Source organism: Lepidochelys kempii, chromosome 15, assembly GCF_965140285.1.
Source record: "Lepidochelys kempii isolate rLepKem1 chromosome 15, rLepKem1.hap1, whole genome shotgun sequence".
Classification (NCBI taxonomy): Eukaryota; Metazoa; Chordata; order Testudines; family Cheloniidae; genus Lepidochelys; species Lepidochelys kempii.
The window spans coordinates 1,482,294-1,506,618 of record NC_136394.1 but is presented as its reverse complement, the minus strand read 5'-3'; the positions used below and the strand labels follow the sequence as shown (position 1 = coordinate 1,506,618).

Genomic DNA, 24,325 nt, shown 5'->3' with positions numbered 1-24,325 from the left:
TGTAACTCATGTAACTAACATGTTAGGCTGGAAATGTTTTTAAAATTCTAAATGACAAAGGTCTTCAAACTAAAATTCTCTTTGCTTCTGAAATGGAGAAAGTATGCAATTTAAAGAATAATAGTGGAAGCAATGACTAATAAAAGAAAGATTTGCTTATGATGGCAAACATTATCCATCCAAAGCATGTGTTCTCCCAGTTAATACCCTGGTCAGGGAGTTAGGATTGCTGGGTTCTATTTCTAGCACTCTCACTAATTTGCTGTGTGGCAACAGGCAAACCATTGACTTCAATTTACCCAAATACTTAGCTACCTCATTGGAGCTGTGAGGTTTAATTGATTAATGTCTGTACAGTATTCCTTCTCAGATGAAAGGCTCTGCAGAAGTATGGAGTACTTTTATTGATGTTAACTACAGGATACAGCACTTCTTTCACCTGTTCTCTTCCCACTCCTCCAACACTCACACTGAGATCTTTTCTCAAAACAGACTGAAATTGACCATCATGACAACGCATAAACGGTCATAAATATAAAGAAAAGGGTAGCATAAAATCCCTCCTTGGCAGCTATACTGAATCGCTTTACCTGTAAGGGGTTAAGAAGCTCAAATAACCTAGTTGGCACCTGACCAGAAGGACCAATGAGGAATGAAGATACTTTCAAATCTGGGGTGAGAATTTGTTTGTGGCTCTCTTTGTTTGTTCCCTCTCTGTATGGAGGGAGTGACCAAGCAGGTACAATATTTCCTGAAAATATACCTGGAATGATCCATCTAAAATTACGGAAATTGTAAGTAGGCAAGGAAATGCATTAGGCTATCTTTTGTTTTAGCTTGTAAATTTTCCCTATGCTAAAAAGGTAGTGTCATTCCTGTTTTGTAACTGTGAAGCTGAGCCAGAGGGGAATCCTCTGTGTTTTAAATCCTTTTATTTATCCTGTAAAGTTACCTTCCATCCTGATTTTGCAGGTGTAATTCTTTTACTTTTTCTTTATAAAGTTCTTTTTTTAAGAACCTGATTGATTTTCAGTGTCCTAAAGACAAAGGGTTTGGTCTGTGCTCATATTGCTAACCAATTGATTGGTATATTATTCTCAAGCCTCCCCAGGAAAGGCGGTGAAGGGGCTTGGGGGAATATTTTGGAGGGACAGGGATTCCAAGTGACCCCTCCCTGAATTTTTGTATAAATCACTTGGTGGTGGCAGCAATACCGTCCAAGGACAAGGAAAGGAATTTGTGCCTTGGGGAAGTTTTAACCTAAGCTGGTAAAATATAAGCTTAGGGGGTCTTTCATGCAGGTCCCCACATCAGTACCCCAGAGTTCAGAATCAGGGGGGAGGGGAGGGAACCCTGACATAAACCAAGGAGGATTTCAGGTCAGTAATTATTAAAACCTGAGGACAGAATGAGTTTCTTTAAGGCCCTTGTGAAACTTCCACCTCTGCTAATGAGCATTGCACTCACACACCCTTTATCATGATGCAAAGAAAACTGTAATTGGATGCAATTTTAAATCAACCATAGGGAGAGGCAGAAACTTGGAGAAAGTACAATGGGAGAAGTCTCAGTCTGGGTTGCATGACTTGATGCCTGGACCAGGGCGGCAGGTGGCATGAGAGTGGTCACCAGCACATGGCTACAGGGGCCTCCGACAGTCTCTCACACCTTTTATGAAGCCCTGCAAAGGCTAACTTACTGTAGATTCTCTTATACTATCCATTTATAATGCCACACCTTGCTAACCTATTATTAAGAGTAGCATTTTCCTTTGTGAAGCAGATTAATGAAATCATTACGCACTTAAGATAGTTCTGTCCTTTGCTGATTGGTGGACTATCTTTGTGGAAACTATTGGAATGAGAAAAATAGGGGCTAAAAAAGGAAGGCAGCCGGGAGAGATGAATAGGAAACACAGTCTGTTTCCCAAAATGTCTATCAATTTTTGTAAGCCATACAGTGTGCAGTGAGGGTAAGAAGAAGAGGTATTTACTTTGGACTCCTTGTGAGTGGACATTCTGAGGAAGGTTAGGAAGACACTCCGATGAAGGCATTTTTGGATGTCATTCACCTCCAGAGGGAAATCCAACGATGCATCAAACTTGCGAGGGGCATGGCACAGATATGAATCCAGGCATTTCTGAAGTGTCTCATCAAATATGACCTAATACAACAGAACAAAGGCAAATGGGGAGAGGGAAAGATGAAGCATGCACAGTGGTACACAACATCACATGACACATATGCAGTGCATGGTATTTAAATTCAACAGTAAGCCAAAGAAATCAAAGGTGTTCAGAGGAGTCCATGGTCCATTGATTCCAAACTAACAGTTTTAAAATTCATTATCAAAAATCTTTAAGGAAATATTACAATCTTAATGTTACACGATCCAAAAAAAGATGTTTGGGTACGAGCAACAAAAGGCAATTATGAGCCTTCATCAGATACATGAATTAAACCTACTTATTTTTCTAAGCACTCATATAAGTCACAGGTTTTTATTTATTATCTATTCAGTAATGTTACCTGGCACCAAAATTTATCATGAGGCAAAGCCAGAAGCCAGTTCAGATCATCTGCAATGAACTTTGCTCGTTCCAAGAACTCCTCCACTAGAGCAGGGTCTCTGACTTTAGGGGGTGGTTTATATAGCACAAAAGACCGATCAGCTTTCAGTTCTGGATGCTACAGAAAGCAAAAAGACAATGTGTTAACAAATTAGGGACCAAGCAACAAGAATTCCTCTTAACCATTTATGCAGCCAGGGACATCTCTCATATTTTTAGGAAACTGGTGTGTAGTTATCAGGAATCCATCCTCTTATGTTCACTGGCAGGTCTCCCCGCTCTTTAATCTTTAAAACACTGCAGATCAGTGGTTCTGCATCATCCTTATTTTTCAATAATATTTTCAGAATCCTGCACAGTTCAGTATGTGTTGCTCCTTGTATCCCATTCAGATAAATCACTGACAAGCAACTCTCCCACACCTCCAAAAGAAACAGCAGCAGCAGCTCAAAGTCATTCCTTTGAAATGTTGCTCCCTTTCAATACCGCTGCTTCAGCTCCTTCCAGAGTCAAGCTGATTGGACTATCCAATACAGAAATCAAACAGGTTATCATCCTTTAGTGCAGCTTGCATTGCACTGAGCTCTGACTTCAGCCTGTGGTTGCAAATCCACATGGGCGAGGGCACAGAACGTGGTGGCACAGAGGAACCAACACTGATGCTTCACCTCAGAGTTAAACTTCTAAACTGAGTTTCAAATATCAGTAAGTTTCCTCTCCACTACAGGAATATCAACACTATCCATCAAGCAATTCTCGGAATGAAGACTACATTTATAATAAACTTGGATACACCATAGAACAAAAGCCCCAAATAGTTTCAATGCACTACAACATGCAGACTTCAATTTCACTTCAAATAAAACCTCCTCCTATAGGGAAGCTGTTTGGGTTTCACTGTATTTTGGTCCCAGAGCCAGTTTTGCTAAAGTCGCTTCTTGAAATGAGAGAATGATTTGTTGAATGTTTTCATTTAAAAAACTACACAGCTCACCAATGCTGGTAAAGTCCTCAGTTTCCCTGTCTTTGGATCCGCCTCTCTAAGCTGGAGTTCATCCAAGGGCAATACTGGCATTGTGCTGAGATCTCTCTGTCTTTGGCAAACACCAACATAAAAGCAATATGAGGAACTGTTTACAGAAACAATTAACCAACAACAAAACAAGACAGGTTTAAAATGCACCCCTTCTATAAAAAGCACCCCTAGAGTCTGGAACCCCATCAAAACAAAGGAAACCTTTACACCACCAAACATCAGACTTCAGGAGACATCCAAGGATTAGGTGCATAGGCACAGAAAAAGCAGCTCCCCATGACTTAGAGTACAGCCATATTTTCTTTACAGCATTTACACGAAGCACTCACAAAGACATCCACAGGAGCACCAAAAAGAATTTTTGTTGGTGTAGTTTCTTTTGTGTAAATGCTTAAAATTCTCACATGGTTACTGAAAAGTCCTGTTAAGACCTCTCCTGTGTAGAGCCCTGTCGCCATAGTCTATGTCCAGATTTCAGAAATTCTAAGGGCGGTCATAAGACATCCTGCTAACATGTTATCAAAAGAAGATTCTGTGTTCTTATGAAGCAAGTTTATTAAATGATTATATACATAATATATATATTTTAAGGACATGAGATTAGACTAGAAAAGATGTTCGAGCTTTCACTTTTCTTTTATGCCCATTGCTTGTTTGATTCTGTACAAGCCCCTGTATTCTCACAGATACTGTTATTATAAAATTAGTTCTACTAAATGAAAAACCTTGCTATGGCAATTCAAGAGAAGATGTACCATTAAAAACACCCTTAAAAGTCTCAAATATTAAAAAGCTTGGAACCTGCAAGCTCAACAAAGCTTTTGTACTTTAATTTCTGTGATTTTATAAAAGTACGATCATTTATTTCAAATGCTGTTAAAAAGTTGTATTCAAGTTAAAGTTTAAGACCCTGATCCTGAAGTTAGATGGATGTCTGTGGACCCTTATCCTCAGGCAGAACCACACTTATGCCATGTTCACCCAAGTGGATCCAAGTGCAGCATCCAAGCGTAAGCTGGAAATGACAGACTCTGGGTATATCTCAACCACAGCTGGAAGTAAACCTCCAGGCCAGTCAGACAGACTTGCACTAGTTGCGCTCAAGATAGTGCACTAAAAATGCCCAAGTGGACATTCTAGCTCAGGCTGGAGCTCAGGCTCAGAAGCCTTGGGATCAGATGGGCTTGAAAGCCCGAGGTTCCACCTGTGCCAGAACATCCACATTGCTATTTTTAGCACGCTAGCTTGAGCCTGGCTAGGGTGAATCTGTGTACCCATGCTGGGAGACTTGCTCCTAGGTGCAGTGTAGACATACCCTGAAAGGCTGAGGCTTTTGTCCATTAGCCACGTGAAATTTTAGATGACAAAACCTTTAATGTTTAACCTTTTAGATAAATGGATCTTATGACAAATGGATTTCTTATAAAATCCATTTAACAAAAAATATATTTCACCATGCTAATCCCAATATACAACCAGTGCGGTACTTGTGTGGAAGGGGGGAAGGGGGAGAGAACTATTTACAGCATTCTAAAAGCAATTAAAATGGTAAGCTTCACACCAGTGTTTTAAAAATATAGCTATGCAGGAATTTTCACATTTCTATGATAAATCACTGAGGCTGAAAAACCACAAGGATATTGCTTTTATTGTGAGACAAATTACGTTATTTTTCAGTCTTTGACACAAAATAAATTGTGAACTTGCATTTCTAAAAACTGTTTTTAAAAATCTACTATACACATACCTTTAAAAACAAACAGACAAACAAGCAGCAGCTTAATTTTCTGAAGTGCTAAGCACCAAGAACTCCAGCTGATGTCAACAGGACTTACCGATGCTCAGTACCGACAAAAGTTAGACTGCTGACCAAGAGATTGTTGAGCTAAACAGGAAAAAGACGAGTAAGATATGCATTTTTCTATGCATTTTGGTTTAAGCCTTGAGGACACAACTCCCTGTGTATAGCTTTGGGGCTGCATCAGCAGATGGGACTAGTGTAAAAGCCAAGCAACTCTGCCAAGGGGAGACTGAACTGCTCTCCAGTGAGAGTCTTATTCCTGTCACACTGAAATGCTATTTGTCACGCATCTCCTGAGGGATCCCAGGAGATGTACCCTCAGGTGCAGAGGACAGGAGACACCTGGGGGACAAGAGGTCACATTGGTCCTCATATGCTGCATCAAATAACACAACAATGCTGATTAAAATAAGGGACTTGGTGGTACAGCTCCAGTGACTTGTGAAAGTGGCTGCAAACCTGCACTGATGTTACACAGATCACACATATTGTTAAAGAAACACCCCACCCGCTTCCACATGCAGGCACTGCCCCCAACTCCTTCCACTGACCCACTCCCCCCAGCCACCCCCACCTCCCCACCCACAGGCTCCGCCCCCCAACCCACCCCGCTGCCCCCCAACTGTCCCCCTGCCCCAATCACCCCGCTGCCCCCCACCCACCTCCCCCGACCCACCCCGCTGCCCCCCCAACTGCCCCCCTGCCCCCAGCCACCCCGCTGCCCCCCACCTCCCCCGACCCACCACATTGCCCAACTGTCCCACTCCTCTCAGCCACCCCCACCCACAGGCTCCGCCCCCCAACCCACCCCGCTGCCCCCCAACTGTCCCCCTGCCCCCAGCCACCCCGCTGCCCCCCACCTCCCCTGACCCACCCCGCTGCCCAACTATCCCCCTGCCCCCAGCCACCCCGCTGCCCCCCACCTCCCCGGACCCACCCCGCTGGCCCCCAACTGTCCCCCTGCCCCAATCACCCCGCTGCCCCCCCACCTCCTGCCCCACCCCGCAGCCCCCCAACTGTCCCCCTGCCCCCAGTCACCCCGCTGCCCCCCACCTCCCCGGACCCACCCCGCTGCCCCCCAACTGTCCCCCTGCCCCCAGCCACCCCGCTGCCCCCCACCTCCCCTGACCCACCCCGCTGCCCAACTATCCCCCTGCCCCCAGTCACCCCGCTACCCCCCTCCCTGACCCACCCCACTGCCCCCCAACTGTCCCCCTGCCCCCAGCCACCCCGCTGCCCCCCACCTCCCCCGACCCACCCCGCTGGCCCCCAACTGGCCCCCTGCCCCCAGCCACCCCGCTGCCCCCCACCTCCCCGGACCCACCCCGCTGGCCCCCAACTGTCCCCCTGCCCCCAGCCACCCCGCTGCCCCCCACCTCCCCCGACCCACCCCGCTGGCCCCCAACTGTCCCCCTGCCCCCAGCCACCCCGCTGCCCCCCACCTCCCCGGACCCACCCCGCTGGCCCCCAACTGTCCCCCTGCCCCCAGCCACCCCGCTGCCCCCCACCTCCCCGGACCCACCCCGCTGGCCCCCAACTGTCCCCCAGCCACGCCGCTGCCCCCCACCTCCCCGGACCCACCCCGCTGCCCCCCAACTGTCCCCCAGCCACCCCGCTGCCCCCCACCTCCCCGGACCCACCCCGCTGCCCCCCAACTGTCCCCCAGCCACCCCGCTGCCCCCCACCTCCCCTGACCCACCCCGCTGCCCCCCAACTGTCCCCCAGTCACCCCGCTGCCCCCCACCTCCCCTGATCCACCCCGCTGCCCCCCAACTGTCCCCCAGCCACCCCGCTGCCCCCCACCTCCCCTGACCCACCCCGCTGCCCCCCAACTGTCCCCCAGCCACCCCGCTGCCCCCCACCTCCCCTGACCCACCCCGCTGCCCCCCAACTGTCCCCCAGCCACCCCGCTACCCCCCACCTCCCCTGCCCCACCCCGCTGCCCCCCAACTGTCCCCCAGCCACCCCGCTGCCCCCCACCTCCCCTGCCCCCCCACAGGCTCCGCCCCCCCCCGGCTGGTCCCCGCGCGCTGACCGGCGGCTCCAGCCCGTTACCGGCCCGTCCGGCTCTGACAGCTCAGCCCCGCCTCCCCCGGCCGGGCACTTCCGGGGTCAAAGGGCGCTTCCGCCACCGGCCGGAAAGGCGGCCCCGCGGGGTCCTCGTCGCTCCCTCAGGGCCGCGGCCCCCGGCGGGTCTCCGAGGAGGGTCCCCCCGGATCCCGCCCCGGGCGAGCCGCCCCAGAAGAGCCGGGCTGGCGGGGCCCTCGGGGCCGCCCGCGCTCCGAGCAGGACCGACCCCGGCTTGTGCCCCGATCCCGAAGCGGCCCCGGCCAGGGCCCGGCCCCCAGCGCCGGGCCAGGGACCAGCCGGGGCGCTCGGGGCGGGCGCAGCGGGGCCCTGGTGGGCGCTTTGCCGCCATCGGCCCGGGCGGCGCGGCGGGGGGGACCCGCCGGGGGCTCTGCCCAAAGAAACCGGTTCCTCTTCCCGGCGCCGCCGCGCCCCCGTTGGCCCGGCAGCGCGCGTCTCTCCAGGGCACAGGGGAGCTGGGCGCTCGGGAGCCGCAGGGGCTGGACTCGGCGCCCGGGGAGGCCGCCGGGACGCTGGTGTTTTCCCCTGTGCGCCAGGGTGCGGCGCTCTCCCCTCCGTCCTCGGCGCGGACCCCCCGGTGCTCCGGGGCTGGGGCACCCACGGGGAAAACGGGCGGGTGCTTTGCACCCACCGGCGGCTCCCCGCCGCCCCCAGCCCCGGCCCGCCCCCTCCCCTGAGCCTGCCGCTGCCCCCTCGCTCCCAGCGCTCAGGCCGCGACACAGCCGGGCAGGAGGGGAAGAGGCAGGGATGTGGGGGAGGGGTCCAATGGGGCAGGGCGGGGGCAGAGTTGGGGGTGGGGGCGGGGAAAGGGTGGAGTCAGGGCGGGAGGGGGCAGCTGCTGCTGAGGGCAGGCAAGGTCTCCCCACCCCCTGCTGGGCTCCTGCCCCTCCCCCGCCTCTTCCCCCGCCCTGCTGGGCTCCTGCCCCTCCCCCGCTCCCTACCTCCCCCGCCTCTTCCCCCGCCCTGCTGGGCTCCTGCCCCTCCCCCGCTCCCTCCCTCCCCCGCCTCTTCCCCCGCCCTGCTGGGCTCCTGCCCCTCCCCCGCTCCCTCCCTCCCCCGCCCTGCTGGGCTCCTGCCCCTCCCCCGCTCCCTCCCTCCCCCGCCTCTTCCCCCGCCCTGCTGGGCTCCTGCCCCTCCCCCGCTCCCTCCCTCCCCCCGCCCTGCTGGGGTCCTGCCCCTCCCTCCCCCGCTCCCTCCCTCCCCCGCCTCTTCCCCCGCCCTGCTGGGCTCCTGCCCCTCCCCCGCTCCCTCCCTCCCCCGCCTCTGTCCCCGCCCTGCTGGGCTCCTGCCCCTCCCCTGCTCCCTCCCTCCCCCGCCCTGCTGGGCTCCTGCCCCTCCCCCGCTCCCTCCCTCCCCCGCCTCTTCCCCCGCCCTGCTGGGCTCCTGCCCCTCCCCCGCTCCCTCCCTCCCCCGCCCTGCTGGGCTCCTGCCCCTCCCCCGCTCCCTCCCTCCCCCGCCTCTGTCCCCGCCCTGCTGGGCTCCTGCCCCTCCCCCGCTCCCTCCCTCCCCCGCCCTGCTGGGCTCCTGCCCCTCCCCCGCTCCCTCCCTCCCCCGCCTCTTCCCCCGCCCTGCTGGGCTCCTGCCCCTCCCCCGCTCCCTCCCTCCCCCGCCCTGCTGGGCTCCTGCCCCTCCCCCGCTCCCTCCCTCCCCCGCCTCTGTCCCCGCCCTGCTGGGCTCCTGCCCCTCCCCCGCTCCCTCCCTCCCTCCCCCGCCTCTTCCCCCGCCCTGCTGGGCTCCTGCCCCTCCCCCGCTCCCTCCCTCCCTCCCCCGCCTCTTCCCCCGCCCTGCTGGGCTCCTGCCCCTCCCCCGCTCCCTCCCTCCCCCGCCTCTTTCCCCGCCCTGCTGGGCTCCTGCCCCTCCCCCGCTCCCTCCCTCCCCCGCCTCTTTCCCCGCCCTGCTGGGCTCCTGCCCCTCCCCCGCTCCCTCCCTCCCCCGCCTCTTTCCCCGCCCTGCTGGGCTCCTGCCCCTCCCCCGCTTCCTCCCTCCCCCGCCTCTTCCCCCGCCCTGCTGGGCTCCTGCCCCTCCCCCGCTCCCTCCCTCCCCCGCCTCTTCCCCCGCCCTGCTGGGTCCTGCCCCTCCCCCGCTCCCTCCCTCCCCCGCCTCTTCCCCCGCCCTGCTGGGCTCCTGCCCCTCCCCCGCTCCCTCCCTCCCCCGCCTCTTCCCCCGCCCTGCTGGGCTCCTGCCCCGCCCCCGCTCCCTCCCTCCCCCGCCCTGCTGGGCTCCTGCCCCTCCCCCGCTCCCTCCCTCCCCCGCCTCTTCCCCCGCCCTGCTGGGCTCCTGCCCCTCCCCCGCTCCCTCCCTCCCCCGCCTCTTCCCCCGCCCTGCTGGGCTCCTGCCCCTCCCCCGCTCCCTCCCTCCCCCGCCTCTTCCCCCGCCCTGCTGGGCTCCTGCCCCTCCCCCGCTCCCTCCCTCCCCCCGCCCTGCTGGGGTCCTGCCCCTCCCTCCCCCCTCCCTCCCTCCCCCGCCTCTTCCCCTGCCCTGCTGGGCTCCTGCCCCTCCCCCGCTCCCTCCCTCCCCCGCCTCTTCCCCTGCCCTGCTGGGGTCCTGCCCCTCCCCCGCCTCTTCCCCTGCCCTGCTGGGGTCCTGCCCCTCCCCCACTCCCTCCCTCCCCCGCCTCTTCCCCCGCCCTGCTGGGCTCCTGCCCCTCCCCCGCTCCCTCCCTCCCCCGCCTCTTCCCCCGCCCTGCTGGGGTCCTGCCCCTCCCCCGCTCCCTCCCTCCCCCGCCTCTTCCCCCGCCCTGCTGGGCTCCTGCCCCTCCCCCGCTCCCTCCCTCCCCCGCCTCTTCCCCCGCCCTGCTGGGCTCCTGCCCCTCCCCCGCTCCCTCCCTCCCCCGCCTCTTCCCCCGCCCTGCTGGGCTCCTGCCCCTCCCCCGCCCCCTCCCTCCCCCGCCTCTTCCCCCGCCCTGCTGGGCTCCTGCCCCTCCCCCGCCCCCTCCCTCCCCCGCCTCTTCCCTCGCCCTGCTGGGGTCCTGCCCCTCCCCCGCCTCTTCCCCTGCCCTGCTGGGGTCCTGCCCCTCCCCCACTCCCTCCCTCCCCCGCTTCTTCCCCTGCCCTGCTGGGGTCCTGCCCCTCCCCCGCTCCCTCCCTCCCCCGCCTCTTCCCCCGCCCTGCTGGGGTCCTGCCCCTCCCCCGCTCCCTCCCTCCCCCGCCTCTTCCCCCGCCCTGCTGGGCTCCTGCCCCTCCCCCGCTCCCTCCCTCCCCCGCCTCTTCCCCCGCCCTGCTGGGCTCCTGCCCCTCCCCCGCTCCCTCCCTCCCCCGCCTCTTCCCCCGCCCTGCTGGGCTCCTGCCCCTCCCCCGCCTCTTCCCCTGCCCTGCTGGGGTCCTGCCCCTCCCCCACTCCCTCCCTCCCCCGCCCCTTCCCCCGCCCTGCTGGGGTCCTGCCCCTCCCCCGCCCTGCTGGGGTCCTGCCCCTCCCCCGCCTCTTCCCCCGCCCTGCTGGGGTCCTGCCCCTCCCCCGCCTCTTCCCCCGCCCTGCTGGGGTCCTGCCCCTCCCCCGCTCCCTCCTTCCCCCGCCTCTTCCCCTGCTATGCTGGGGTTTTGGCCCTCCTCCGCTCCCTCCCTCCCCTGCCTCTTCCCCCGCCCTGCTGGGGTCCTGCCCCTCCTCCACTCCCTCCCTGCCACGGATCAGCTGATGGCCCAGGACCAGCTGATGGCCCAGGACGGGGAGAAGCCAAGCCGCAGCGCGCTCTCTGCTTCCGGGACCTTGGGGAAGCGGGTGGAATCAGGGCATATCCCCTCCAGCCCCATGCTGTGAGCTGCTCTGGGCAGGGGGCTTCGAACACCCCACGACCCTAGCCCTCACCCCCATCCCTCTGCCCTGACCCCTGCACCCCCCAAACTACCAGCCCTCTGCCCTGACCCCTACAACCACCAAGCACACCCAGCCCTCTGCCCTGACCCCTGCACCCTCCTCACAGACCCTCCCAGCCATCTGCCCTGACCCCTTCACCCCCTCACATCCCCAGCCCTGACTCCAGCACCCCCACACATACCCAGCCCCCCCACCCCATGCCCTGACTCCTGCACCCTCCTCACATGCCTCCAGCCCCATGCCCTGACTCTTGCACCCCCCACATTCCCACCCCCACCCTGAACACCAAAGGGAGCTCCTGCACCCACCCCCTCCACATTCCCACCTGCACCCCTTGCACCAAATGGGAGCTGCCCAGGTAAGCACTCCACACCTAAACCTCCTGCCCCAAGCCTGAGCCCCCTCCCTCATTCTAGCTCCTGGCCAGATCCTACACCCCAATCCCCAGTCTGCTTCTTCACCCGCAGCCCTGTGCTCAGTGCACTCAAATCCTCCGCTCAGTGCAGAGAGAGAGGAAGAGAATGGGCTAGAGCCAGGGAGGAGGTAGGTACCCACTCTATGTGGGCAGGGCCAGGATCCCAGACCGGCAGCAGGCTGAGCAGGGTGGGCAGCCAGGACCCTGGCTGGCAGGAGCCGGCGGACGGAGCCCCAGACCGGCAGCAGGCTGAGTGGCTCAGCCCACTGCCAGTCTAGGGTCCCAGCCATTGACCCCGCTCAGCCCACTGCTGGTCTAGGGTCCCGGCCCCACTCAGGCCACTGCCGGTCTGGGGTTCTGGCTGCCGGCCCCTTGCCAGCCAGGGTCCTGGCCGCAGGCCCCGCTCAGTCCCCTGCCGGCCTAGGTGAACGGAAGCCCAGGCTGGCAGCAGGCTGAGCGGGCCGGCGGCATAAGATCAGCATTTTAATGTAATTTTAAATGAAGCTTCTTAAACATTTTGAAAACCTTGTTTACATGCGACAATAGTTTAGTTATATATAGACTTAAAGAGAAAGACCTTCTAAAAAAGGTTAAAATGTATTCCTGGCACACGAAACCTTAAATTAAAGTGAATAAATGAAGACTCAGCACACCACTTCTGAAAGGTTGCCGACCCCTGATTTAGACCATAGAGGGAATTTGTGTCCAAGCCAGAACCAAAATGTTCCTGGATGCCAGGCCTGTGCCCAGGGCCACCAGGCCACACTTCCCTAACATCTTTTTTCACAACAACCCTTTCATTGTAAAAGGGTGTCACAAATGTTCACATGGTGTGAAAATACAGCTGGTGTAAAATACAAAAATACATGTCTCCTATCCTGTTACAGGAGAGCCACGGGGATCTGGTTACCAGAATGAAAGCCAGTGCCTGTCAGAATCAGATATCTGCAGTTAAACTTTCCACCCACTGATTTCTTAAGCTCTGTTTTCTCTCGGGTATTTGAGGCGATTCCTGTACAATACAAGCCTGACATTGCAGGACAAGTACCATTCTTGTCAGTTAACACAGACCCAACTGAAGTCAAAGAACAGGTTAGGCTTGTCAAGCTTATAAACGCACACTAAACCCAGAGGAATCAGACATTCCAGAACGAACCTTAACATTGGGGAACCTGTTACAAGCAGCCTTCTGGAGAGCAAAATATTTCCATTTCTGAAAGCTGGATTGTTGGCAGGTCCAATACACTTTTTTAACCAGACACTCGATTCTACTGTATTTGTGGAATTTCAACAAGTACTGTTGCAACTGGTGGGGTGAGGAGGAAGAAGAGAGATCTGAGGGTGATGACTGGGTGCTGGTGGATGCTGCAGATGAAAACGTTGGGTTGCTGTTGGCATTCACAGAGCATCTCCATGGGGTTTAGCGCTTCTGGGGCGGAGAAAAGAGCACTGACTGGTGGGGCTGCATCGTAATGCAGGTTTGGGACGATGAGCAGTGGCTGCAGAACTTTCGCATGCACAAGGCCATATTCCTGGATCTGTGTGCCGAGCTCATCCCAGCGCATGAACACCAAAAGAGAGTTGCAAGGACAGTGGAGAAGCAAGTGGCGATCACACCTTGGAAACTTGCAACACCAGATTGCTAAGAGTCAGTGAGCAGTCAGTCCAGAAAATCCACAGTGAGGGCCAGTCTCATCCAAGTGTGCAATGCCATTAAGCATCTCCTGCTCCACAGTACACAACAGCTGTTAGAAAAGCCAACCGTAGAGCTGTACAGCTAAGGAAGGCCTAAAAAGAGTATTTAACAGTCAGCTATAGTAGTGTTGTGTGATACTTTTATGAATTAGTGAGCCTGGTGTGTAAAGATCTTAAATATGTCAAGGTTACTGACTCCCATAATCAACTTTGTAATGTCTCATTTATGCTTAGTATAAACTAATAAATATTCTCAGAGTTTCCAAAAATATTTTATTGTGTGCAAAGAGACAGGAAACAAAGTGCAAATATCCAAGTTAAAAACAGTTTAGCAGTACTGTAAAAATATGACTAAGGCTACGATTTTATCACGGAGGTCGCAGAAGTCACAGACTTCCGAAGACCTCCATGACTTCACCTGCTGGCGGCTGGAAGCTACAGGGTACCTCTGCCACCCAAGGCAGTGGGGCGGACCCGGAAGCTCCCAGCCACTGTAGGCAGCAGGAGGGACCCCGCAGCTTCTTGCCACTGCAGGTGCCAGAGGGAAGGGGGAACTCCACAGCTCCTGGCTGGCCCCTGCAGTTCCTGGCCTCTGGTGGTGGGGGACCCCACAGCTCAGGGCTGAGAGGGAGGGAGAACCTGGAGCTCCAAGCCCTCATGGTGCTGGGGGACCCTGGAACTCCCTGCCAGGCCCCCACAGCTGCTCAGTGGCTCCCCATTTTGTGATGGATCTTTTTAGTAAAAGCTCACTCCATCGGGTGCCTGCAGTGGACTGTGTGCAGGGAGCTGGGGCTCCGGAAGCTTCTGTTCAAATAAACGGGCTGGTCTCGGAGGTGCCGCGAGTCTGGTATGTTAGTACGAGTACCTTTGGTGGGGGACCAACACCGGCCTCTAGAGCGACGCTTCTCAACTGCGGCCACCAGGGGTTTTTCGTGCGGCCACAACAGCCTCCTGGGCAGCGATGGGGGCGGGGAAGCAAAGCATCGGCCCCTTTCCCTCCTTCTTTGTTGCTCCTGGATGCGCCGCCCTGCGCTGCCTCTGGAGAAAGGTGGGGCACAACGCTGCAGGAGCAAGGCGAGTTCTTGACCCACTTGGGGGGTGGGGGTTGGGCGGCAGGCTCCAGCAGTGGGAATTCAGGAACCTGGCCATGGGGCCCCAGGCTCAGACCATAGGGCAGCAGGTACTGCCCCCCCACCTGCAGCTCTGGCCACTCGGCCCTGGACTCCAGCTGCGGGGCTTCAGCCTCTGGCCCCGGGTTCCAGTTGCGTGGCATCAGGTGCTGGCTCCCGGCTCCAGCCCCGAGCTCCGTCCGCGCAATGGCAGGCGCTGTCCCCAGGCGCCGACCCCCAGCCACACAGGAGCAGGCTCCAAGCATGGGGCTTTGGGCGCCAACCCCTGGCTCTGGCTGCAGGGCAGCAAGTACTGACTGACCCTTGGCCGCAGAGCTTCAGTCGGCCTCTGGCCCCCGGTTCCGGCCGTGCGGTGGCGAGCGCTGGCCCCAGGCTCCAGCCACTCCTGCCTAGCCCCTGGTGCTGATCCCCTGCCCCACTGCACAGCAGCTGGCGCCGACCCACAGCTCTGTTCCCAGGCTCTGGCCACGTGGTGCCGGCCCTGGCCCTGGCCACGCAGCAGCGAGCGCTGACTCCTGGCTCCAGCCACGCACGCCTGGGCTCCGGCACATAGCTCCGGGTTCTGGCCGTGTGGCGGCAGGCACTAGCCCTGGGCGCTGACCCACAGCTTCGTCTGCCCGGCCGCAGGCTCCGATCCCTGGCTCCAGCCACGCAGTTCCCGTCCCCAGCTCCGGGTTCTGGCCGTGTGGCGGCAGGCACTAGCCCTGGGTGCTGTTAGAAGATAGATATTCAGGCCTGTCTGCAAAGGCCTAGACTTTAAGAAGTTAGGTGTATGTTTATCATTTAGCTAGTTACAGAGGTATAAAAGAAAGAATCAAAATCACTGTCTGCCAGTGTAAGGGCCGTTTCTCACTGTGACAGTCTGAGGCCCTGTTCTTAGGCTAAGGCCTTTGGCTAAGCAGCAGAGGCAGCCATAAGCTGGGAAGCGACGGGTCACCTCCTCACCAGTCACACTAAAATAAGGTGCTGTTGGGCTGTTAGGCATTATCAGGACAGGATTGTATTCCTATCACCTCCAGAGAAAGGGAAGTGCCTAGAAGATTTAAAGGAAACTTAGTTTGATAGCATCCTGTCTGGCAAGAACTCACTTATCAATAGCTGGGATGTGAAATCCTCACTCCTGTATTGTTTTGTCATTATAGTTCCCACTTTGCCATTAGAAAAGGAGGACTTGTGGCACCTTAGAGACTAACCAATTTATTTGAGCATGAGCTACAGCTCACGAAAGCTCATGCTCAAATAAATTGGTTAGTCTCTAAGGTGCCACAAGTACTCCTTTTCTTTTTGCGAATACAGACTAACACGGCTGCTACTCTGAAACCACTTTGCCATTGTTTGTCTGTATAATCTCTGTCTGGTTCTGTGATTGTTCTCGTCTGCTGTATAATTGATTTTGCTGGGTGTAAACTAATTAAGGTGGTGGGATATAACTGGTTAAATAATCATGTTACAATATGTTAGGATTGGTTAGTTAAATTTCAGGAAAATGATTGGTTAAGGTATAGCTAAGCAGAACTCAAGTTTTGCTATATAGTCTGCAATCAATCAGGAAGTGGTGGGTGGGTGGGTGGGGGAATGGGAACAGGGAATGGGGGTGGAGAAATTGGAATCATATTTTGCTAAAGGGGGAAATGGGAACAGGGAATGGGAGTAAGGAAGTTGGAATCATGTTTGGCTAAGGTCAGGAATGGGAACAGGGGCACAGGTGTAAGGCTCTGTGGTGTCAGAGCTGGGAAGGGGGACACTAAGGAAGGAAACTGGAATCATGCTTGCTGGAAGCTCCCCCCAATAAACATTGAATTGTTTGCACCTTTGGACTTTGGGTATTGTTGCTCTCTGTTCATGCGAGAAGGACCAGGGAAGTAAGTGGGTGAAGGAATAAGCCCCTAACAGGCACTGACCCACAGCTTTGTCTGCCTGGTCGCAGGCTCCGATCCCTGGCTTCAGCCACGCAGTTCCCGTCCCCAGCTCTGGGTTCTGGCCGCGGGCACTGAGCCCTGGCCCTGGCTGCATGGCAGCAGACACCAGGCCCTGGCTTTGGCCACACAACAGTGGGGCTCCTCACCCACCCCCATCGCCCCTGGCCCCTGCTGCCTCCCACGGCCATGTATCCATTCTCCCACATTGCCCTGGTCTCCTGCTGCCTTCCTGGCCCCACATCCACCCCCCACATTGCCCTCAGGCCCCCCCTGCCCGGCATCCACACACCCCCTCATTGCCCCAGGCTCCCACAGCCTCCCCAGCCCCGCATCCACCCCCCCATTGCCCCAGGACCCCCTGCCTCCCTGTTCCTGCATCCACACCACCCCATTGCCCTGGGGCCCCCCTGTCCAGCATCCATTCTCCCCACTGCCCTAGGCCTCCCCTGCCTCCCCCGGCCCTGCATCCATTCCCCCCCATTTCTTGGGCCTCCCCTGCCCCGCATCCATCCCACAATTGCCTGTGGCCCCTGCTGCCTCCCTCTTCGGCCCCCCCATGCAGGGCTTAATGGGTCCTGGGGCTTGCTGAGAAGAGCGATATGACCAAAAAAGCAAGTATCACTTTTCACAGCAGATTTACTAGCCATCTCTGAAAAGTGATACTTGCATGTTTGTTAATATCACTTATCACTTTTCATAGCCTCCCAGGTAGGGACTTAGTGTGCTGTGATATTAACAAACATACAAATGTCACCTTTCACAGCAAGCCCCAGGACCCACGAAGCCCTGGACAGAGGGGTCTGAGGGGGGAGGTAGCATTATTTTTGTTATTGAGTCTGCCAAAAACCCCTACAAATACACATTACAATGATTGTAATAATTGTAATTGTAATGATCCGGGGAAGTCCCGGATGACTGGAAAAAGGCTAATGTAGTGCCAATCTTTAAAAAAGGGAAGAAGGAGGATCCTGGGAACTACAGGCCAGTCAGCCTCACCTCAGTCCCTGGAAAAATCATGGAGCAGGTCCTCAAAGAATCAATCCTGATGCACTTGCATGAGAGGAAAGTGATCAGGAACAGCCAGCATGGATTCACCAAGGGAAGGTCATGCCTGACTAATCTAATCGCCTTTTATGATGAGATTACTGGTTCTGTGGATGAAGGGAAAGCAGTGGATGTATTGTTTCTTGACTTTAGCAAAGCTTTTGACACGGTCTCCCACAGTATTCTTGTCAGCAAGTTAAGGAAGTATGGGCTGGATGAATGCACTATAAGGTGGGTAGAAAGTTGGCTAGATTGTCGGGCTCAACGGGTAGTGATCAATGGCTCCATGTCTAGTTGGCAGCCGGTATCAAGTGGAGTGCCCCAAGGGTCGGTCCTGGGGCCGGTTTTGTTCAATATCTTCATAAATGATCTGGAGAATGGTGTGGATTGCACTCTCAGCAAATTTGCGGATGATACTAAACTGGGAGGAGTGGTAGATACGCTGGAGGGGAGGGATAGGATACAGAAGGACCTAGACAAATTGGAAGATTGGGCCAAAAGAAATCTGATGAGGTTCAACAAGGATAAGTGCAGGGTCCTGCACTTAGGATGGAAGAATCCAATGCACCGCTACAGACTAGGGACCGAACGGCTCGGCAGCAGTTCTGCGGAAAAGGACCTAGGGGTGACAGTGGACGAGAAACTGGATATGAATCAACAGTGTGCCCTTGTTGCCAAGAAGGCCAATGGCATTTTGGGATGTATAAGTAGGGGCATAGTGAGCAGATCGAGGGACGTGATCGTTCCCCTCTATTCGACATTGGTGAGGCCTCATCTGGAGTACTGTGTCCAGTTTTGGGCCCCACACTTCAAGAAGGATGTGGATAAATTGGAGAGAGTCCAGCGAAGGGCAACAAAAATGATTAGGGGACTGGAACACATGAGTTATGAGGAGAGGCTGAGGGAGCTGGGATTGTTTAGCCTGCAGAAGAGAAGAATGAGGGGGGATTTGATAGCTGCTTTCAACTACCTGAAAGGGGGTTCCAAAGAGGATGGCTCTAGACTGTTCTCAATGGTAGCAGATGACAGAACGAGGAGTAATGGTCTCAAGTTGCAGTGGGGGAGGTTTAGATTGGATATTAGGAAAAACTTTTTCACTAAGAGGGTGGTGAAACACTGGAATGAGTTACCTAGGGAGGTGGTAGAATCTCCTTCCTTAGAGGTTTTTAAGGTCAGGCTTGACAAAGCCCTGGCTGGGATGATTTAACTGGGAATTGGTCCTGCTTCGAGCAGGAGGTTGGACTAGATGACCTTCAGGGGTCCCTTCCAACCCTGATATTCTATGATTCTATGATTGGGATGTGAATCTGTGCATATTTAATTTTTTCTAAAATTAATTATTTTAGGAAAAAATTGTCAGTGCAGCCACCAGTGAGAGTTGGTGGCCACACTCTGAGGCCACCAACAAATTTGTTGTGAGAACCCCTGTGCTAGAGGGACCTTGGTAAATTCTCTCACTTGCTGTACCAATAGTCTGTTGTAACCCAGGATCTATGTAAGAGGCAAGCATTGTCTACAAGGCACTCCTAGGTGCCATTAAAGGACCCCTGAATCAGCTCAGCATACTTGCTCATGGTTACTGCTCTTGGCACCTCCACAAAATGGTTGATAATGGTTCAAAATCTTTTCCATATCAGGACTCATTCCCCCATAGACCAGTCCTTACTCCCTTTTTGCAATCTGGTACCATGTTCTTAACCACTAGGTGAAGAACCCTTGGCTTACTGCCATACGCATTGCAACCAAAAAGCTCAACTGTGGATCAGAAACCTAAACTTTGAACTAATTGGACCCCATAATAACCTTGCTTTGTCATGAATTCTACTTTTATATAATGCACTCTCTCGATTCAAACCTTCCATAAGTGGCTGTTGGGGTAGCCATTGTCCAATTTTATGTTTCATGTGACAGTTCTTTGAGCTCTTAGGGCTGTCTTTTCCCATAGCCGCTTTGAGGCTATCCACAAGCAATGCTTACAAAGGGTATTTGTACATCCTTTAAAAAAAATTACAGCATAGATTGTGATAACATGACTACTGTATTTTTGGACTGATTTTGGATTTTTACTCTGTGTCTGAGCTCTATCAAAGGGGAAAAGGAATGAATGCTCTTCAGGAGAAGGTGTCCACTAGGACATGGACTTCTGTCCAATGATGACAATGCAGTGAAGCAAGGATGGCTAACCAGTTGGAAGGTCCTTTTGGATTCTTTAAATTGAAGACTCTTCTGCCCAACTCTGGGGTCACTCCAGGTGAAAATGAAAGATCCTCTGGCGCTTTCTGACAATAAGGGATAATTCTAGTGTCCTGTCCAATGGTCTTTCCATAACCAGAAAATAACATCCAACGATAACATTCAATTGGTTGGTAGTTGGTAAGCACACAAAGTCTACAGTCATTGCATTAGAGAACAATACATTACTGGAAAAGCATTTTGAAGTAACTCAAGTATGAAAGGGGCTAAATAAAAGCAAATTCTGATATGTAATTGAAAACCTGCTGTTATCATAGAATCATAGAATATCAGGGTTGGAAGGGACCTCAGGAGGTCATCTAGTGCAACCCCCTGCTCAAAGCAGGACCAATCCCCAACTAAATCATCCCAGCCAGGGCTTTGTCAAGCCTGACCTTAAAAACCTCTAAGGAAGGAGATTCCACCACCTCCCTAGGTAACGCATTCCAGTGCTTCACCACCCTTCTAGTGAAAAAGTTTTTCCTAATATCCAATCTAAACCTCCCCCACTGCAACTTGAGACCATTACTCCTTGTTTTCTCATCTGCCACCACTGAGAACAGTTTAGAGCCATCCTCTTTGGAATCCCCTTTCAGGTAGTTGAAAGCAGCTATCAAATCCCCCCTCACTCTTCTCTTCCGGAGACTAAACAATCCCAGTTCCCTCAGCCTCTCCTCATAAGTCATGTGTTCCAGTCCCCTAATCATTTTTGTTGCCCTCCGCTGGACGCTTTCCAATTTTTCCACATTCTTCTTGTAGTGTGGGGCCCAAAACTGGACACAGAACACCAGGTCAAATAGAGGGGAACGATCACGTCCATAGATCTGCTGGCAATGCCCCTACTTATAGAGCCCAAAATGCCGTTAGTCTTCTTGGCAACAAGAGCACACTGCTGACTCATATCCAGCTTCTCGTCCACTGTAACCCCTAGGTCCTTTTCTGCAGAACTGCTGCCGAGTCGCTCAGTCCCTAGTCTGTAGTGGTGCATGGGATTCTTCCTTCCTAAGTGCAGGACTCTGCACTTGTCCTTGTTGAACCGCATCAGATTTTTTTGGCCCAATCCTCGAATTTGTCTAGGGCCCTCTGTATCCTATCCCTACCCTCCAGCGTATCCACCTCTCCTCCCAGTTTAGTGTCATCTGCAAACTTACTGAGGGTGCAGTCCACACCATCCTCCATATCATTTATGAAGATATTGAACAAAACCGGCCCCAGGACCGACCCTTGGGGCACTCCGCTTGATCATAGAATCATAGAATATCAGGGTTGGAAGGGACCCCTGAAGGTCATCTGGTCCAACCCCCTGCTCAAAGCAGGACCAATTCCCAGTTAAATCATCCCAGCCAGGGCTTTGTCAAGCCTGACCTTAAAAACCTCTAAGGAAGGAGATTCTACCACCTCCCTAGGTAACTCATTCCAGTGTTTCACCACCCTCTTAGTGAAAAAGTTTTTCCTAATATCCAATCTAAACCTCCCCCACTGCAACTTGAGACCATTACTCCTCGTTCTGTCATCTGCTACCATTGAGAACAGTCTAGAGCCATCCTCTTTGGAACCCCCTTTCAGGTAGTTGAAAGCAGCTATCAAATCCCCCCTCATTCTTCTCTTCTGCAGGCTAAACAATCCCAGCTCCCTCAGCCTCTCCTCATAACTCATGTGTTCCAGTCCCCTAATCATTTTCGTTGCCCTTCGCTGGACTCTCTCCAATTTATCCACATCCTTCTTGAAGTGTGGGGCCCAAAACTGGACACAGTACTCCAGATGAGGCCTCACCAATGTCGAATAGAGGGGAACGATCACGTCCCTCGATCTGCTCGCTATGCCCCTACTTATACATCCCAAAATGCCATTGGCCTTCTTGGCAACAAGGGCACACTGCTGACTCATATTGAGCTTCTCGTCCACTGTCACCCCTAGGTCCTTTTCCGCAGAACTGCTGCCTAGCCATTCGGTCCCTAGTCTGTAGCTGTGCATTGGGTTCTTCCGTCCTAAGTGCAGGACCCTGCACTTATCCTTATTGAACCTCATCAGATTCCTTTTGGCCCAATCTTCCAATTGGTCTAGGTCCTTCTGTATCCTATCCCTCCCCTCCAGCGTATCTACAACTCCTCCCAGTTTAGTATCATCCGCAAATTTGCTGAGAGTGCAATCCACACCATCCTCCAGATCATTTATGAAGATATTGAACAAAACCGGCCCCAGGACCGACCCTTGGGGCACTCCACTTGATACCGGCTGCCAACTAGACATGGAGCCATTGATCACTACCCGTTGAGCCCGACAATCTAGCCAGCTTTCTACCCACCTTATAGTGCATTCATCCAGCCCATACTTCCTTAACTTGCTGACAAGAATACTATGGGAGACCGTGTCAAAAGCTTTGCTAAAGTCAAGAAACAATACATCCACTGCTTTCCCTTCATCCACAGAACCAGTAATCTCATCATAAAAGGCGATTAGATTAGTCAGGCATGACCTTCCCTTGGTGAATCCATGCTGGCTGTTGCTGATCACTTTCCTCTCATGCAAGTGCTTCAGGATTGATTCTTTGAGGACCTGCTCCATGATTTTTCCAGGGATTGAGGTGAGGCTGACTGGCCTGTAGTTCCCAGGATCCTCCTTCTTCCCTTTTTTAAAGATTGGCACTACATTAGCCTTTTTCCAGTCATCCGGGACTTCCCCGGTTCGCCACGAGTTTTCAAAGATAATGGCCAGTGGCTCTGCAATCACAGCCGCCAATTCCTTCAGCACTCTCGGATGCAACTCGTCCGGCCCCATGGACTTGTGCACGTCCAGCTTTTCTAAATAGTCCCTAACCACCTCTATCTCCACAGAGGGCTGGCCATCTCTTCTGCATTTTGTGATGCCCAGCGCAGCAGTCTGGGAGCTGACCTTGTTAGTGAAAACAGAGGCAAAAAAAGCATTGAGTACATTAGCTTTTTCCACATCCTCTGTCACTAGGTTGCCTCCCTCATTCAGTAAGGGGCCCACACATTCCTTGGCTTTCTTCTTGTTGCCAACATACCTGAAGAAACCCTTCTTGCTACTCTTGACATCTCTGGCTAGCTGCAGCTCCAGGTGCGATTTGGCCCTCCTGATAACATTCCTACATGCCCGAGCAATATTTTTATACTCTTCCCTGGTCATATGTCCAACCTTCCACTTCTTGTAAGCTTCTTTTTTATGTTTAAGATCCGCTAGGATTTCACCATTAAGCCAAGCTGGTCGCCTGCCATATTTACTATTCTTTCGACTCATCGGGATGGTTTGTCCCTGTAACCTCAACAGGGATTCCTTGATATACAGCCAGCTCTCCTGGACTCCTTTCCCCTTCAAGTTAGTCCCCCAGGGGATCCTGGCCATCCGTTCCCTGAGGGAGTCGAAGTCTGCTTTCCTGAAGTCCAGGGTCCGTATCCTGCTGCTTACCTTTCTTCCCTGCGTCAGGATCCTGAACTCAACCAACTCATGGTCACTGCCTCCCAGATTCCCATCCACTTTTGCTTCCCCCACTAATTCTACCCGATTTGTGAGCAGCAGGTCAAGAAAAGCGCCCCCCCTAGTTGGCTCCTCTAGCACTTGCGCCAGGAAATTGTCCCCTACGCTTTCCAAAAACTTCCTGGATTGTCTATGCACCGCTGTATTGCTCTCCCAGCAGATATCAGGAAAATTAAAGTCACCCATGAGAATCAGGGCATGCGATCTAGTAGCTTCCGTGAGCTGCTGGAAGAAAGCCTCATCCACCTCATCCCCCTGGTCCGGTGGTCTATAGCAGACTCCCACCACTACATCACTCTTGTTGCACACACTTCTAAACTTAATCCAGAGACACTCAGGTTTTTCTGCAGTTTCGTACTGGAGCTCTGAGCAGTCATACTGCTCCCTTACATACAGTGCTACTCCCCCACCTTTTCTGCCCTGCCTGTCCTTCCTGAACAGTTTATAACCATCCATGACAGTACTCCAGTCATGTGAGTTATCCCACCAAGTCTCTGTTATTCCGATCACGTCATAGTTCCTTGACATCACCAGGACCTCCAGTTCTCCCTGCTTGTTTCCAAGGCTTTGTGCATTTGTATATAAGCACTTGAGATAACCTGTTGATCGCCCCTCATTCCCAGTATGAGGCAGGAGCCCTCCCCTCACAGACATTCCTGCCTGTGCTTCCTCCCGGTATCCTGCTTTCCCACTTACCTCAGGGCTTTGGTCTCCTTCCCCCGGTGAACCTAGTTTAAAGCCCTTCTCACTAGGTTAGCCAGCCTGCTGGCAAAGATGCTCTTCCCTCTCTTCGTAAGATGGAGCCCGTCTCTGCCCAGCACTCCTCCTTCATGGAACACCATCCCATGGTCAAAGAAACCAAAGCCTTCTCTCCGACACCACCTGCGTAGCCATTCGTTGACTTCCACGATTCGATGCTCCCTACCTAGGCCTTTTCCTTCCACGGGGAGGATGGACGAGAACACCACTTGCGCCTCCAACTCCTTTATCCTTCTTCCTAGAGCCACATAGTCCGCAGTGATCCGCTCAAGGTCATTCTTGGCAGTATCATTGGTGCCCACGTGGAGAAGCAGGAAGGGGTAGCGATCCG

General features: G+C 54.3%; 1 protein-coding gene across 11 annotated transcripts in view; it reads right to left on the bottom strand.

The window, feature by feature from the left end:
• The window catches only part of ASCC2 (activating signal cointegrator 1 complex subunit 2), a 48,233-nt gene extending 40,478 nt beyond the window's left edge, over positions 1-7,755 (bottom strand). Inside the window, exons 1-5 of one of the 11 annotated variants that reach the window (XM_073313084.2) lie at positions 7,443-7,755; positions 5,354-5,491; positions 3,565-3,664; positions 2,530-2,688; positions 1,994-2,164 (exon numbers count right to left, since the gene is read on the bottom strand). In XM_073313084.2, coding sequence (XP_073169185.1) covers positions 1,994-2,164; positions 2,530-2,688; positions 3,565-3,645 — 411 coding nt within the window. In that variant the 5' untranslated portion in view covers positions 3,646-3,664; positions 5,354-5,491; positions 7,443-7,755. Of the gene's footprint in view, positions 1-1,993; positions 2,165-2,529; positions 2,689-3,564; positions 3,665-5,353; positions 5,948-7,442 lie in introns of those variants that run through there. The other 10 variants (XM_073313073.2, XM_073313079.2, XM_073313075.2 and 7 more) reach the window with 10 other exon arrangements.
• Positions 7,756-24,325: the final 16,570 nt, after the last annotated feature.